Source organism: Lagenorhynchus albirostris, chromosome 11, assembly GCF_949774975.1.
Source record: "Lagenorhynchus albirostris chromosome 11, mLagAlb1.1, whole genome shotgun sequence".
Classification (NCBI taxonomy): domain Eukaryota; kingdom Metazoa; phylum Chordata; class Mammalia; order Artiodactyla; family Delphinidae; genus Lagenorhynchus; species Lagenorhynchus albirostris.
In genome coordinates this window covers 95,406,093-95,421,961 of record NC_083105.1, presented here as the reverse complement: position 1 = coordinate 95,421,961, position 15,869 = coordinate 95,406,093, and the positions used below count along the sequence as shown (strand labels likewise).

General features: G+C 45.5%; 1 protein-coding gene across 7 annotated transcripts in view; it reads left to right on the top strand.

The window, feature by feature from the left end:
- ETV6 (ETS variant transcription factor 6) overlaps positions 1-15,869 on the top strand; it is a 241,102-nt gene that overhangs the window by 200,551 nt on the left and 24,682 nt on the right. For all 7 annotated transcript variants that reach the window (XR_009543592.1, XM_060166889.1, XM_060166887.1 and 4 more), the window contains one exon: positions 2,267-2,401. Coding sequence is in view for 6 of the 7 variants with exons in the window: in XM_060166889.1 (XP_060022872.1) it covers positions 2,267-2,401 (135 nt within the window). In the remaining variant the exon portion in view is untranslated. The remainder of the gene's footprint in view (positions 1-2,266; positions 2,402-15,869) is intronic.

Below are 15,869 nucleotides of genomic sequence, written 5' to 3'. Positions count from 1 at the left end.
GCATCCACTTTGTTGCCTCGCTTTCTCTGTGCACGTAGAGAAATGGAAACAGAAAAGAAAGTGACCTGCCTGCTCTCCAACCACCATACCCAGAGCTCCTCCAGCCCCCCGAGTGACCTCCAAGGAGGGACCACATGGGACATGCACCAGGCCCTGCTTCATGACATCCTCTTCTGAGGGAGATGTTTGCATTTCGCAGAGAAGTTCAGGGACCTGCTCAAGGTCGCCTGACGCACAGGAGCTGGTCCTCCAGCCCTGGCTGCCGGGCCCTCCCCTCTCACCAGCCCGCATCCAAACCAGCAGAGTCCAACACCCACACACACACTGCATCTGTATTTCCTGGCCTCCCCTTCCAAAGTGCGTACACGAATAACTGACCATTTTTGTTAGTATCATCAGGAACACATTTTTTTTCAGTGTTTTCGTTTTTCTCTTCAGCTACTACCGGTATAAAGCATCGCTCAAACCCACAGGATAGAACCCAGCGTTGTGAGGCCATGTAAATTCGGAAAAGTTCAGGAAGACATTTACACTAAAGCAAGACACAAAATGTTGATTAGGGACTTATTTTTGTAAGCGATTAAAATATGAATCATTAAAATAGGACTGTATTTCAGGCTCTGTATCCTCATCTCATCAGAGACAGCATCACCATGACTACTGGATTTGAATTAGATGAGCTCCAAAGCCTTCCCAGCTCCAAAGGCAGTCATGTGTCACGGGTCTACCTTACACAGAACATTTTTAAGTCGGGTTCAGAACACCTCTGCGGTTCCTCGCCCGTTTCACTAAAAGGAAATACCCAAGTGACGTGGGGTCTTCAGTTCTTAGAAGTCTTTTGCTCTATTTGATCACAGTAGTAAACAGTGGCAGTAAGTTATATTAATAATGACCAAAATTCAAAGGTAGAGGAAGAAACAAAATCAAAGGAAAGACACCAGGGCATCTCAGGAATCACTTAGGACGGGGTATTGTGGAACTTATATTTGGTACCAATAGAAAAGGCACAGAAGTTTGCAGAAACAAAGGAATTCATTTGGACTGTTTCTCAGATTCAGGCTGAGTTGAAGAGGAAAAAAAAATAATTTAGCAATAGCCCAAAATATGCAGTAAATTAAGTTGTTAATTAAAGTATCTGTTAAAAGTGGCTAAAATTAGAGACAAAAGCCCACTGTTTGGTACAATTGTTGACTGCGTATCTGTATGTGGAAGGGCGTGGGAGACAGTTAGAAAAGCCTGTGGTATTTTAAAGATTAATCACCCACCCCTAAGGGGTTTTGAGGCACCCACCTGCATTTTTTAACTTGGATCTAAGTCAGAGGGGAGGGACAAGACTGTGACAGCTTTTTTGGCTAATTAACAACTCAGTGGACACTTCAAATACCAAATAGAATAGAAGGCCCCCAGTTCAGCCCAGCCCCTACCATCCTCTGCGAGGTGCTGACATCTAAAGATGATTTTCTAGAGATTGTGGAACCTTGGAGCAGTGCCTGTGTGTATTTTTAGAGGGAAGCATCCCAGAACATAAGCCAGTTCCTTATAGGGTATCTTTAATAGTTAGCACCTCTGACCGGACTTGTGAATTTCTTTTTCACGTTTATTCTTTTCCTGCCTGGGATTGGGGTAGATCAGAAAGGCACGGTTTTCTCTATTGGGAAGATTTCTATGACGAATCCATGAGTTCTCATTGAAACATTAAAACTTTTCATCCTTAATGACTTTGTACTTCTTCTTTGAATAATCTGAAATGCAAATACAGACGTGAAAAGGATGTTTTTTATAAAAATAGTAGCAATAAATTGGGACAGTTTAAGTTTCTAATAAAGTCTGGTACATCCCTGTGACAGGCTGTTATAATGCAGCTACTAAAGCAGTTAAATAATGTGGAGGGAAAAAGAGAGATACTAAACTATGATAAGCCTGATTCTAATTTTATAACCATATAATACTGTAGATAGTATTAACAGGCTTGTATCTCTTAGGGATAGGATTGTAGGTGATTTTTGTTTCTATCTTCTTGCATTTTTATACTTATTTTTGTATATGACTTTCATAATCAAAAAAGTTCAAAAAAAAAAAACCTGCATGGCTCTGACCTTTCAGTGCCACATCCTGTCCCCTATAAGCTCCACGTGGATAGGTGGCAGACCTGTCTTCCTCACCATTGTGTCCTTAGGACAGTGCCAGGCGCAAAGTCAAAGCTCAGCAAATAGTTGTTGAACAAAACACTCCCATTTCCCTATTTTTCTTTCCTTCTTCTATCCAGGTGATGTGCTCTATGAACTCCTTCAGCATATTCTGAAGCAGAGGAAACCTCGGATTCTTTTCTCACCGTTCTTCCACCCCGGAAACTCGATACACACGCAGCCGGAAGTCATCCTGCATCAGAACCACGAAGAAGGTACCTAGGAGGCTTCTCTCTCCTTGCTTGAGACATAGCCAAATCCCAGAGGTTCCACCGTTCCTTTGATAAGTTGTTCTTATTCATGTGATTCATTTTTCATTCAACAAGCATTTGTGGGGTACTGATTTTGTTTGAGACCCTGGGGGAAATGCTGAGATGAATAAGATCTGGTTCTCTGCAACTCACAATCTAGGAGAGGAAATGGGATAGATACACATGTAAGTATCAAAGAATAATTATGACAGGTGCTATAAAGAGACAGTGGAATGGGAGATTACAGCCAGTACAGGCAGCAGGCTCAGCTTCATGAAGGAGGTGACTCTGTAGGATTCTGTGAAGGTCTGATAAGCAGGAGTGAAGTGGAGAACGTCCCTGGAGGACCCAGGATGGAGGGAGTCCTTGGAATAGAGAGCAACTCATGACTTGGGTTATAGAACTTACCTTTCTTTTCCCCCTACCTTTGATTATGAAAAATTTCAAACAGACCCCAAATAGAATAAACTAACTAAAGCTCTGTGATCCATCCCTTCCCCCTACTTCAACAGTGATCAACAGGGACTTCCCCGGCGGTCCAGTGGTTAAGACTTCACCTTCCAATGCAGGGGGCGCGGGTTCAAGCCCTGGTCGGGGAACTAAGGTCCCACATGCCATGGGGTGCAACCAAAAATTCAAAAACAAACCAACGAAAAACCAAACAAACAATGATCAACATTTTGCTGTTGCAGAACTAGTCCAAGGAGGTAAGATTAGAAACAGGACGTGGAGGACTTTGATTTCCGGGCTGTGGAGGGAAACAGTGGGGAGTGAGGGTAACAGAGGGTAACCTAAGCTGGAGGAAGAAAAGAGACCCAAACCCTGTGAACTCTGCGGGGGACCAAGGAGGTCTAGTATTCGTGCGCCGGAGGCAGTGTCTTGCAATGTGCTCACTGGGAGTGCTCAGTTCAGGTGTGCCGTGCACTGCTCTGCCCTGGTGACTTACAGTGGTCCTCATCAAAGCGTTGGTAGCAAACACAACAAAAGACCAGAATCGAATTGCGGCCCCGGGCGGAGTTCCGCAGCAGGTGCTTGGGTACAGAAATAGGGTATAAGAAGCTGGCTTTGCTCCTGTTCTCTTGAACAGCGATGCACCGTGCCTCTGGGGAGCATTTCGTCCACACCCTTCTGCCCAGATTGGGGACACAAGGTGATTCTTTTAAACTTGTCTTTCAGACCAGATTAGGAGGGGCCTACACCCCCTGGGTTTTTTTCAGGGGCATTTCCTTCAACTGATTGAACATGCCCCAGAGCAGGACTGTTTTTGTTTTGTTGTCGGCAGATTTAAAAATGAGACGTTCCGTGTTTCCCTAATTAACACGTCACAGAACAGAGCCTGGCTTCAGGCACCCGACCGGCATCTCCTCCCTGTGCCCAGCTTCTCACAGCAGGTCCCCTTGCCTCCGTGATGGAGCGTAAGCAAGTGCTTCTTGCAGTCTCCCCACCTGTGCCTCTCATCCCGTCTTCCTCTAGCTCTGCCTCTGCTGAGGTTAGCAGCTGCCCCCCACCCCAGTTGGGTTTCTCCGTTCTTTTACCCTTCCTGCCCTGTGCGTTTCCTGTTTGCATAACAGCCAACAGCTACTCCAGAGAAGAGGTGGTGGGTTTACTGAAGCTTTAGGATTAGGGCAGGAATTAGATTGCCTAGCCTGCCTCTTCACACACAAAAGGTGTGTGATGGGCTGTTTTGTTTTGTTTTTCACTCTCTCTCTTTTGCTCATTATTAAAAAAAAAAAAAATCCCATCTGGAATTGCTGTTTCCCGGTTTATCCTCAGCTGTGATGGGAGGCTGATGGTCTCATCTCATGGCAGCTCCTTCCTTCTCTCCGCTTGGCCTGATGTGACCCGCAAGTAGGTGTGTTTGCTGTTGTCCTCGTGGGCAGGAGTGACTCAGCGGGAAACGCTGGCCACCCTCAGAGACCCCTCTCACCGAGGAAATGCGCGTGCGCCACCACCGACACCCTAAAGAGCTGCGCTCTCAAGTGCTATGTTGTGGGCCGTGGTGAGCTCAGTAGGTAAAAGGATGGAGCTAATGAGGCCAAGGTCAAGGGCTGCATCACCCTGTAGATCAGGTAGCTCTGCTTCAGACCTGCTCTTAAAAGTAGCGCGTTCTCAGAGACGGTTCCTTCAAGCTGTCAGTCAGAAAACACCATCCTGGTATGTGCCCTTGGTCCTCTGCCTGCTCTCACGTGAGAGCGCACAGAAGGGAGCGTGGGTCTTTGTCAGGTGGGATCACGGGAGAAGAGCTGTGCCGGGCACGGAGGTGATGTGAAGAGGCTGCTGGCCCCCAAACCTCCAGATATATGGGTGCCTTTGGTGACAAAAGGACCAACTAGAGAGGTAGAAAGAATATATTTACAGCTTAACATGAATTATCTCTAGGATCAATACGGTTATATTGTGAATGGTAACACATTAATATAGGCATTTGTTAATATACAGAGAGATCTGGTCCTGGGGCGGGGGGGAAAGTTTGTTAAGTGAAATTATAAACATCCAGTATTACATCCCCAGTGATTTATGCTACCTAATTGGGGGTACAGTACAATGTAAGAGTGTGTCGCTCTTGACTCGGCCCAGAGCTCAGCATGGAAGGAGAATGGGCCATTCCAGAGAGGGCCCACTCAGCCCCTCAGCAGGCTGGTGCAGGGAGGCGTGCAGAGTGGCGTACAAACACAAAGCTTCATTCAACGCCCCATGACTTCACCTCATCACTGCCACCGACGTGACCAATTCAGACATTCATAATTTCACAATGGGAATTTATATCACAGGACAAACATATCTTGTGTAATCCAGCCACAGTTGCCTGCAAATATCCCCCATGAGTACATTACATTGAAACCTCACCTTCCGTACTGGCAGCCACGTGGCAGTGGCAGAAGCTTGGAGGTCATTGTTAGCTCAGAGGCTCCCTTCCAGGCTCTGATGGGAGAGAAGGGTGATCATACTAATTCAAACCCTTTATTTTGTACACATTCATTATCTCTAAAAGCGTGTCATGCCTTGGGTGAAGCAGTACTCTGATTACCACCTAGGTCCAGGAGAACCATCATTTCTACTCTTCCCTTACTCAGTTATGGGAGGGGAAGGCAATATTCTATAATTACAATAACCTTATACCTTTTCATCCATGCCCAGACACTTATGCTAGTGAAATGGGACTCTAGTAAGTGAGCTAGGACATAGGCATTAAACCAGGACCATCCCTGACAAACTGGGACACATGGTCAGCTTAGATTAAATGTCTTCAAGAGTGGGATCTGGACATCAGGAAACCAGGTTCTAATCCTCTCTTCTGCCAGAACAGTCCTAAGGACTCAGTTTCTCATTTCTCTGGCCCTTCGTCACCCCAGTTATAAGACAGGAAATACCACCAAATGGTATCAGATCTTAGAGCCCTTAAATCCTAAGGACTGGGTCTCCCTGGGTGATACGAAGACAAATAAGACACATTCTCTACTTTCAGGGTCGTAGGCAACTAAAATCACAAAAGTACAGCAGTGTCCTGTCTGGTGATGCTGAGAAAAGTTGAACATCTCTTCTCGTTTGTCTCACCTCATCAAGAACTGCTGATAACATTACCCCTCTTAGTAGTCAAACCAAGAGTAGCATCATTCACTTGTTTCACAGTGAAAATCTCATTTTTAATAGATTCCTTTTCTTTGATTATTGATTACCCATTTTATCTGCGTGCTGTGAATTAGTTAGGTATAACGTAGACAGCTATGTAGGAAGGAGACTACTTCTCTCACCAAAACCAGGAGGCAAAACATCTTTAGAAATTTCAGACCAGTAGGTGGTTATACAATAAATTTATTTTGTCACACACGGTTGTGATATCAACTTCTTTTGATACTTTGGGTTCCGAAGTCAGTGACTTTGGGCTCCCATGGAATATTTGAGAAGAAAAGCTTGGTACCAAAGCATAGATTCGATTGCCACTGGTCCTTTGGTGTTAGAACTGCTTGAATGAGTGATTCCCTGAAAGTTCATTGAGCAATTAAAATATGCTTCTAGTCTAGGCTGGTCTCCAAATGGGGTCAGCTTTGCAGAGTCACCCCTGTTGGACTGGACATGGACAAGTGTCCAGGGAGGGGGAACAGGACCTGTGTTCCTCATCCCATGATCCCTTTGGGGGACCCGCCTATCATTTCGACCCTTCAGTCCACCCTCTCTTATGCCCCCATCTAAGAGACTAGGAGGTGATTTTTTTTTTTTTTTTTTTTTGGCCATGCCACGTGGCTTGTGGGATCTTAGTTCCCTGACCAGGGATCGAACCCGGGCCCCAGCAGTGAAAGCACGGAGTCCTAACCACTGGACCGCCAGGGAATTGGGAGGTGATTTTTAATCACTTGAATTTGAAACTATTCCCACATGCTGTGCAGCAGTAGACATAGTTCTAAGGTGAAAGTTCTGCTCTGGGGCAGCTCTCTGTCACCAGGTGGATATGGAAATTGGAAGTGAGGACGAGAAATTTCAGGTGTCATTCTCAGTTCTCCTTACAACTAGCCCATGGTCATAGCCCAGATAGTAGAGGGAAATCATTTCTTCATGGAGGTTGGGGAGGGTGGCCTGTATTCTGGGATGGCCCACAGAAATTTTATTTATATGATTGCTTTACTGGAGGAAATATTTCCCCTTCTCCCTCCCCCTGCCCACCAAATCCAACTGCCAGAGACTACTTTGGAGGAAGGAAATATTATACAATTTTTTTGTTTGTTTGCGGTACGCGGGCCTCTCACTGCTGTGGCCTCTCCCGTTGTGGAGCACAGGCTCCGGACACGCAGGCTCAGCGGCCATGGCTCACGGGCCCAGCCGCTCTGCGGCATGTGGGATCTTCCCGGACCGGGGCACAAACCCATGTCCCCTGCATCGGCAGGCGGACTCTCAACCACTGCGTCACCAGGGAAGCCCAATCTTATACAATTTTAATGAGATAATCCAACGAGATGGGGTACATGAATCTACCTCATAATAACAAAATAAGAGCTAACATTTATGGTGTCCTCATTGTGTTCCAGGCCCTGTTCTAAGATTTTACATGTTTAAATCATTTAATCTTCAAAACCACCGCATAAAGAAGGTAATGTTATTTCCACTTCATAGATGAGGAGATTGAGGCTAAGAGCAGTAAAGTACCCTGCCTCCAAATCACATAACTATGTAGTGGCAAAGCTAAGACCTAACCCCAGGTCCACTTGGTTCCAATGCCGGTGCTCATTCCACTGCAGCATGAATGAGCTGACCGAAATAACATTTTTATTAATTTTGTGTGTTTGCAAGCACCCTGAAAATAGGGCAAATGGTTGAACGATGAGTAGAAGAACCATGGAGATTAGGATGCCGAGACAGGTCCAATATACTGGCAGGTCCCCGCACTCCTGCTTATAATGTTTCTGCTTCATAGTACAGATCTTCCCAGACTTAGGATGGGGATACAGCCAGATAAACCCGTCTTAAGTTGACAATATCCTAAGTTGAAAATGCATTTAGTACCCCTAACCTACCAAACAGCACAGCTTAGCCTACCTACCTTAAACATGCTCAGAACACTTAACATTAGCCTGCAGTTGGGCAGAATCATCTAACGCAAAGCCGATTTTATAATTAAGTGTTGAATATCTCATGTAATTTATTGAACACTGTACGGCAAGTGCAAGACAGAATGGCTGTCTGGGTACAGGATGGTATCAGCTGCTCACCCTCGTGATCGCGTGGCTGACCGGGAGCTGTACTCACGGCCACTGCCCAGCATCACGAGGAGTATCGTTCTGCATGTCACTAGCCCCAGAAAAAGATCGAAATTCAAAATTTGAAGTACCGTTTCTACCTAATGCGTATCACTTTGCCAGCACTGGAAAGTCGAAAAATCGCTAAGTCGAACCATCATAAGTCGGGGACCATCTGTACTTGAAACTGTCAAGTGAAAACCAAAACACGTCAGAGATAACTTTTGAGACCCCAGTGTATGTCTTCAGTTAACGATATTAAAAACTCATACTAAATTGGACTGAATTAACCTGTCTGGATCACTGACTGCCCCAGGATGAATGGACTTATTAGCGGGACAAAAATCTCCCGGCCTGGGAGAAATGTGGGTCCTGAGTCAGGCAGTGGCCTCTGAGAACAGAAGCCCTGGCTCTCGTACCCCTGGACCAGCCCCTCGTGCAGTGGCTCCTTGAGAGCCGGCCCCCCAGGACAGGCAGCAGGGTAGATGAGGCTTCCAGCTGCTCAGGCCACATCCTATCACCCGTTGTTGTAAAAACCACCCCGATTTTCTAGTCTTGCTGGAATCGTGTTCATGACTGAAGTGTCAAGGAGGCCACTGGCCCGGGTTTGACATCTTTGTTATACACGTTAGCCGTGTAGCACATGGTAGAGCCAGAGAGCGTGATGGTCCAGACCACCTGGGTTCAAATCCCAGCTCCCACTTCACCAGCTGTGTGACTTGAGGCAAGTTCCTTAGCGTCCTTGTGTCTCTGTTTTCATCTGTAAAAGGAGAATAGCAGTACCTATCGAATACGATTGATGTAAGAAAGGGTCAAGTTCATAAGGGAAACGCCCTCAGAGCAGCATGTGTCACATAGCAAGCGCTTGATAAATGCTATTCATTATGACTATTTGCTGTTTCTTAGCACTATTTGGTTCAGGTTTTTTCTTCTTTTCTTTACACTTAAAAAAAGCTGAATTGTGATAAAATACACATAACATTTATCATCTTAACCATTTGTAGGTGTACAATTCAGTAGTGTTAGGTGTATTCACATTGTTGTGCAATGGTGTTTTTTTTCTTACCTCCAATTCCAATTTTCTGTTTTTTAATTATTTTCTTATTGAAGTATAGTTGATATACAGTATTGTGTTAGCTTCAGGTGTACAGCAAAGTGATTCAGTTATATATCAATACACACACATATATATATATTCTTTTTCAGATTCTTTTCCCATATAGGTTATTACAGAATATTGAATATAGTTCCCTGTGCTAGTCCAATTCCAGTTTTCTTAAGCAGTCCCGTTACTGCAATGTCATGTACTTTGTGCAAACACCGGGTTTCTGCATCCGGACGTAGGAAAGGCCTGTTGTCCACCCATGCCATTATCCTAGGACTTCTTCGTGGGTTAACCGGGCACCATCTGTTGCATGATTTCTATGGGAAAATACATTTAAAGGGCAAACCTTAATTCAGGATACAGCCTGTTTGGAAAATAAGCAGTGTCTACGCTTTGCGGTACCTTCAGTACCTGGCACGTGGTAGGTCCTCCACAACCCTTTGCAACCTTTCTATGAGTCTGGCCGTCTCCTCTCTCCCTTCAGAGCTCTAAGATTAACCTTCCTGTGCCCCTGTCATCCCTGTGACTCTTGAATCTGGCAGGAGGTAACGAGGTCCCACCAGAACTTCCTGTCGTCCCCAGTGTCAGAGCCCCCGAGCGCCGGCTGACACTTTCCCCCACGCTCGGCCTCATTCCCCTCTTCTCTACCCTCCTCTCCTCTCCAGGGCCTCTTCTTCCTGCTTTGCCTCCTGTATGCCGTGGTCTAGGGCAGCATGACCTTTCACCCTCTACGTGGTTCAGAGCGTTTGGTTGTGATGGGAGCACACGGAGGCCCGGGGTGGTGCATGGAGCCGCTTTTCATCGGGGTCGTCAGCCTCCTTCTGGGGGGACCCGTGCACCTGCCTTGGGCCAGCTCCCTCCAGGGGTGTGGAGACTCCCTTAGTCCAGAGGCTAGCTTGCTCCATTGAGCTAAAAGTTTTAGGGGCAGGAGGTCCCTAATAGACATAAATAATTCTCCCAGGGTAACCAGGAAGTCTTCAAGTGATTTCCTCTTAGCCCTCAGGAAATGCCACCTGATACCTCTGAGATAAGAGGGCTGGGGGTGGTGGGTTCAACTCCAGAGAAGGAAGCTCTCCACTCGTTCCCCTCTCCTGCCTTAACCTTTGTGCCGCCCTGGCCCCCTCCCTCTAAATGATTCACAGCATTTACCTCCAAAGGGCAAACTGGCTCATCTGTAACCTCATCCCTTGATTTCTTCATTCACTTCTTTTCTGGGCCTTTCCTGAGACTGAGGGAGACTCCTCTACACCACCTGGGAAGAGCAGAGCCAGCGTCCGGCCGGGAGCACGAAGCCTCGTGTCTACGGCTGGTGTAGACTTGCCCACACCGTCTGCGCTAAACCACCAGCAGAGGTGGCCTGTTGGAGGCAGTCCCGCCCACAGTGATGAAGATTAAGCCTCAGGGTCCTGAAAGTCACCTGTTTTGTTTCTTTCAGCCCCTTTCACCCAAATGCTTATAAAATTCTAGATGCTTCCTTGGGATTTATTGTGTATGAACTCAGACGTCTGTGAATCCTACACTCCAAGCTAGGGCAGGTTTCTTCTCAGTCCCTGCAAGGGAATTCGGTGACTACTGAATGTGACAAGGGAGCTGAGTGAGATGGAAACACTGAAATGGGCAGGCAAAGGCTCAGTGGAAAGTCTTGACTGAAAGTCTTGGCTGAACCTCTTGGAAAGGCGGTAGTAGGGATCGTTTTCTAGGGCTGCCACGCACTGGGTGGCTCAAACAACAGGAATGTATTATCTCACAGTTCTGGAGGCTGGAAGGCCAAGGTTAAGGTCTGGGCAGGGTGGGTTCCTTCTGAGGCCGTGAGGGAAACTCTGTGCTAGGTTTCTCTCCCAGCTTCTGGTGGTTTGCTAGCAATCTTCGGAGATCCTCGGCTTGTAGATCTTGCGTGGCCTACCCCTGCGTGCCTTGACTCTTAATTCAGCACCTATAGCCTTTTGTCGTTTTTTGATATGTCTGCCTTCTCCATTAGACTGTGGTACCCTTGAGAGCAAGGACCGCGTTTCCTTTCCCTGCATATTCTGCATCTGAGACACTACTTCACATACGGTTGGCATCGCTGAAAGTTCTTTGCTTCAATTCATATTGTAATGACTGTGTGACAAAACACTCCTCTCCAGTTGTGCAGCGTGTGTGCATGTCTGTGTGTCCAAATTCCCCTGTTCACAAGGGCACCAGTCATATTGGAATAGAGGCCCATGCTACTCCAATATGACCTTACCTTACCTAATTACATCTGCAATGACCCTTTTCCCAAATGAGATCATATTCTGAGGTACTGGGGATTGGGACTTCAACATATGAATTTTGGGGTGGGGGGCACACAAGTCAACTCATAGCGGGGAGTGACAGAACCTGAGTATGTATATGAAATCTATTTTGAATTCCATCTCAAGATCTAGAGCCTTTAATTTTTGTATAGGTCTTTATATCATTCATGGTTCCTACTAATCTTTTACAAAATTGTGCTGGGAAATGGTGTTTACATGGGGAAAAATGTGGATCACAGTGTACTGAGGATGAGGAGTGAGAGTTATCTGCTGGGCCTGTTGAATTGCATCTCCGTCTCTTATTATCACCCATGGCCTTAGGGGAAGCACGGTGGGGAAGTGTGATCCTGGTGTGTGAGACGTAAACTTGATCTTTGCCTTTGCTCTACCCTGGAAACGTCCTAGTCAAAAACCAAGACTTTAACCAAAGGCAGAGTTTTGCTTTGTTTTTTAGGTCTACTAGTTATTCATTATATAACGTGATTAAATTGGGTTGAATTCTGATGAATTCTAAATAGAGAAACTTTCATAATAAGTAAAAGGAAAGAGGATGAGAAAAGAAATCAGACCTTTTTTTGTGATCATCACATTTCAAGTCCTAATTTATTGGGGGCTGTTTGGTAGTGAGAAGAAGGGATTATTTGTGTCTAAAGGAGATCTACAAAGAGAAATGTTTGGGATCAGAAAGTACTTTCAGCCAGAATGAGGTCCCTACCACTCCTGGGTACCTTCCCCGGCCCCCCTCCTTCTAAGCCCACACTGACCAATTACATGTGGCTTTTCCTCTCTCTTCCTTGTGCGTTTCCCTCCCATAGCAAGACCTTCAGACCAAGGGCAATGTGGATAATTTCCCAGTTTTCCAGCTGGGCAGTTCACCAAGAACAAACCCAGACATCAAGGCCAGACCAAAAAAACATCTTCTTGTTTTAGACAGAAGACTCCTACATCTGGGGGATTTAATGCACCCACTGTCCGCTTAGTGCGTTTCCTGTGTCCGGAGCTTCTCTGCCTGTCAGCTCTGGTCTCATAAGTTTCCATACCCTGCTGCCAACTTATAATAACAGAGGCAGCAGGCAGCAGGGTAGCAACGTCAGAGCCCACTCCATACGTGAGCACATGCTTCGCAAACTGAAACAAAGCTTGGCAGGGCGCGTTGCAGACCTTTCAGCCTCGACAGTGGTGTGCCCAGACCACCAGGAGCCTGGAATTAAATACCCTCAGTGCCAGTTCTCCACCATTAACGTTATCAACTTCATCAAGTACTTCCTCCTTCAGTGGTGTCTGCAGAGAAATAAATAAATCAAGCCCATCCAAGTCCTGTTCCTGCCCAGATCCGGAGTCAAAAGTGAAATCTGAGTTGGATTATCCAGAGCGCTGTCTCCCTCCTTCATTGTTCCCCAAATCTGGGCAGGAACAGAGAGCGAAATCTCTCCAGGACATTACATCAGTTCCTCTTTTACCCTTGGCGCAAAAGTTCTTCCTCTCGTCGTTCTCCCAGACTTCCTAAGGCTTGCCCTGAGTGCACACCCATCCACTGAGCCTTGACGCCCAGGACATCAAAGAAAACATGCAGGTAACCAGGCGACTGGCCAACGCCTGTGTCTGTTGTAAAGTTTGTAAGAAGGGAAATGGATTCAGGAAATAGGATTTCTCAGTACATGGTCTTCATCATCCTGAAGTATTTTTAATCCTTAATAAGCTTTTAAGGAAAGGGAGGTATTCTGTAAATGGCATTTAGAAGAAAATACGTGAAACTTCAAAATGCCAACTGTCTTAAATATCGCTTGCAATGATCGTGTTCTGTGACATAAAAAGTGAACCATGGACAAAAGGTAAATTCATTTTTGTGGATGGCAGAATTGAGATCTGTATTAGCTATGAAAAGAAAACTTGCCTCATCCCTGAAAGATTGTAGATCATTTCTATCATACTAATAATTTCGGCCGTTAAAGTTAACCCCATGGGCCTAATCAGTATCCTGTAAGCATTATTTGCATTGCGTTAAAGTGAGGAAGTTGACTTGTCATCCCAACCTGTATCTTTGCAAGGTTGGTTAAGCACTTTAATTCCGTTTATAAAATCATAATCACATAGCCATCACATCACCTGAAAATTAATAGTTCCTCAATATTATCAGATATTTTATTACTGTTTACATTTTTCCAGCTATCTCATAAATGTTTTTTTAAATTTATTTATTTATGGCTGTGTTGGGTCTTTGTTGCTGCACGTGGGCTTTCTCTAGTTGCGGTGAGCAGGGGTTACTCTTTGCTGTGGTGTGCGGGCTTCTCATTGCAGTGGCTTCTCTTGTTGTGGAGCACGGGCTCTAGGCACGCAGGCTTCAGGAGTTGTGGCTCGCGGGCTGTAGAGCTCAGGCTCAGTAGTTGTGGTGCACGGGCTTAGTTGCTGCGCGGCGTGTGGGATCTTCCTGGACGAGGGCTCGAACCCATGTCCCCTGCACTGGCAGGTGGATTCTTAACCACTGCGCCACCAGGGAAGCCCTCATAAATGTGTTTGCAGTTTGTTCGAATCATAATCCAAGCAAGGGTCTGTCTCTACTTCACAAGTGGTTGATGTGTCTCTTAAGTCTCTTTCCATCTCTACAGGTCTCCATTCATATCTTTTTTGTGTACATGCTTGCACACTCTCTAGGTGTTGAAAAAAGAAGTTAGCCATAATTAGTATAACTTTTCCCCTGTGTGTGGCGTAACTTTTCTTTCCCCTTTGGTTGCTTTCAAAATTTTCTGTTTCTTCTTGGTTTTCAGCAGTTCGACTCTGTGCCTGAACGTAGCTTTCATTGTATTTATCCTGCTTGGAATTTGCCGAGCTTCTTGGATCCTTAAGTTTGTATATTGTTGTTGCTGTTGTTGTTAACAAATTTGAGGCCAATTTGGCCATTATTTCTTCAATTTTGTTTTGTTTTGGCCCCATTCTTTCTGTTTTCTCCTGTTTTACAGTGTTATAGCGACTGTGCAGGAAAATCATCTTATTTTCTTAGATGACCACACAAGTACTTAGGATAGGGTATCACGATCTCTAATTTGCTTTAAAATAATTCAGTTTTTAAAAATGTGTGTTGAGAGTGTGGGGGGGATACCAACCCACCCACGTCTATAAAAAAAAAAAGTTTTCACCTTCTCAAACTCCAATTACATTTCTTTTAGACCATTTAATATTGTTCCATAGGTCACTGAAGATCTATTTCTTTGTTTTTAATTTTTATTGATCTGTTTTCAGATTTACTAACCCTTTCTTCTGTTATCTCCCATCTGCTATTAAGTCTCTCCTGTCCAAAATTTCAAGTACTGTATTTTTCAGTTCAAAACCCTTTTTGATTGTTTCCACTTCTTTTCTGATAGTCTCCATCTGTTATCACTCATTATGACTATCATTTTCTTTAAATGCTTGAACTTATTTATAATAGCTACTTTTTTTTTTTTTTTTTTTTTGGTATGTGGGCCTCTCACTGTCGTGGCCTCTCCCGTTGCGGAGCACAGGCTCCGGATGCGCAGGCTCAGCGGCCATGGCCCACGGGCCCAGCCGCTCCGCGGCATGTGGGATCCTCCCGAACCAGGGCACGAACCCGTGTCCCCTGCATCGGCCTCCGGACTCTCAACCACTGAGCCACCAGGGAAGCCCAGCTACTTTTAAGTTCTTTTTTGCTCATTCCAACATCTAGATTATCTCAAGAGTCTACTTCTATTGACTGCCATCCCTCTTGAATATGGGTCACATTTTTCTGTTCCTTCATGTGTCTAGAATATCTTTATTGGACACTGAATATTACATATAACATATTGTAGAGACTCTGGATTATGTTACATTCCTCTGAAGAGTGTCGATGTTTCCGCTAGCAAGCGGTTAAATAACTAGTCAGTCACTCTGAATTTGTGGAGGCTTGGTCTTATATTTGGTTAGGGAAGATTTATTTCCGTTTTGCCTTTAGCCCTCAGGCAAATCCCTTTGTCCTAGAGCATAGTCCTTACTCCTAAGGTGTGGCCATTCTGGGGTAATAAGCAGCCTGAGGTGTTTTCAGAGCCTTCCTTGATAGAGCCCCAGCTCTGAACTCTGTCTCCAATACCATGGCCAGCAGCTGAGATTTCGTGTCTTTGAACTGTACAGCTGTTACCTTTCACTGAGCTCCTTGGAGTTCCCCCTGCACATTGCAGTTCAGGAGCACGTGTTAAGGATTTGAGGGCATTTTATGTGCCAGTTAGTGGCTACTCCCTCTGAGGGTCCCTCCTTTATGGAATCCGTTTTCTCCATTTTTTTGCCCTTCTGACAGCTTCATACTCTACTCCCTGGCATCTCAAACAACTTTC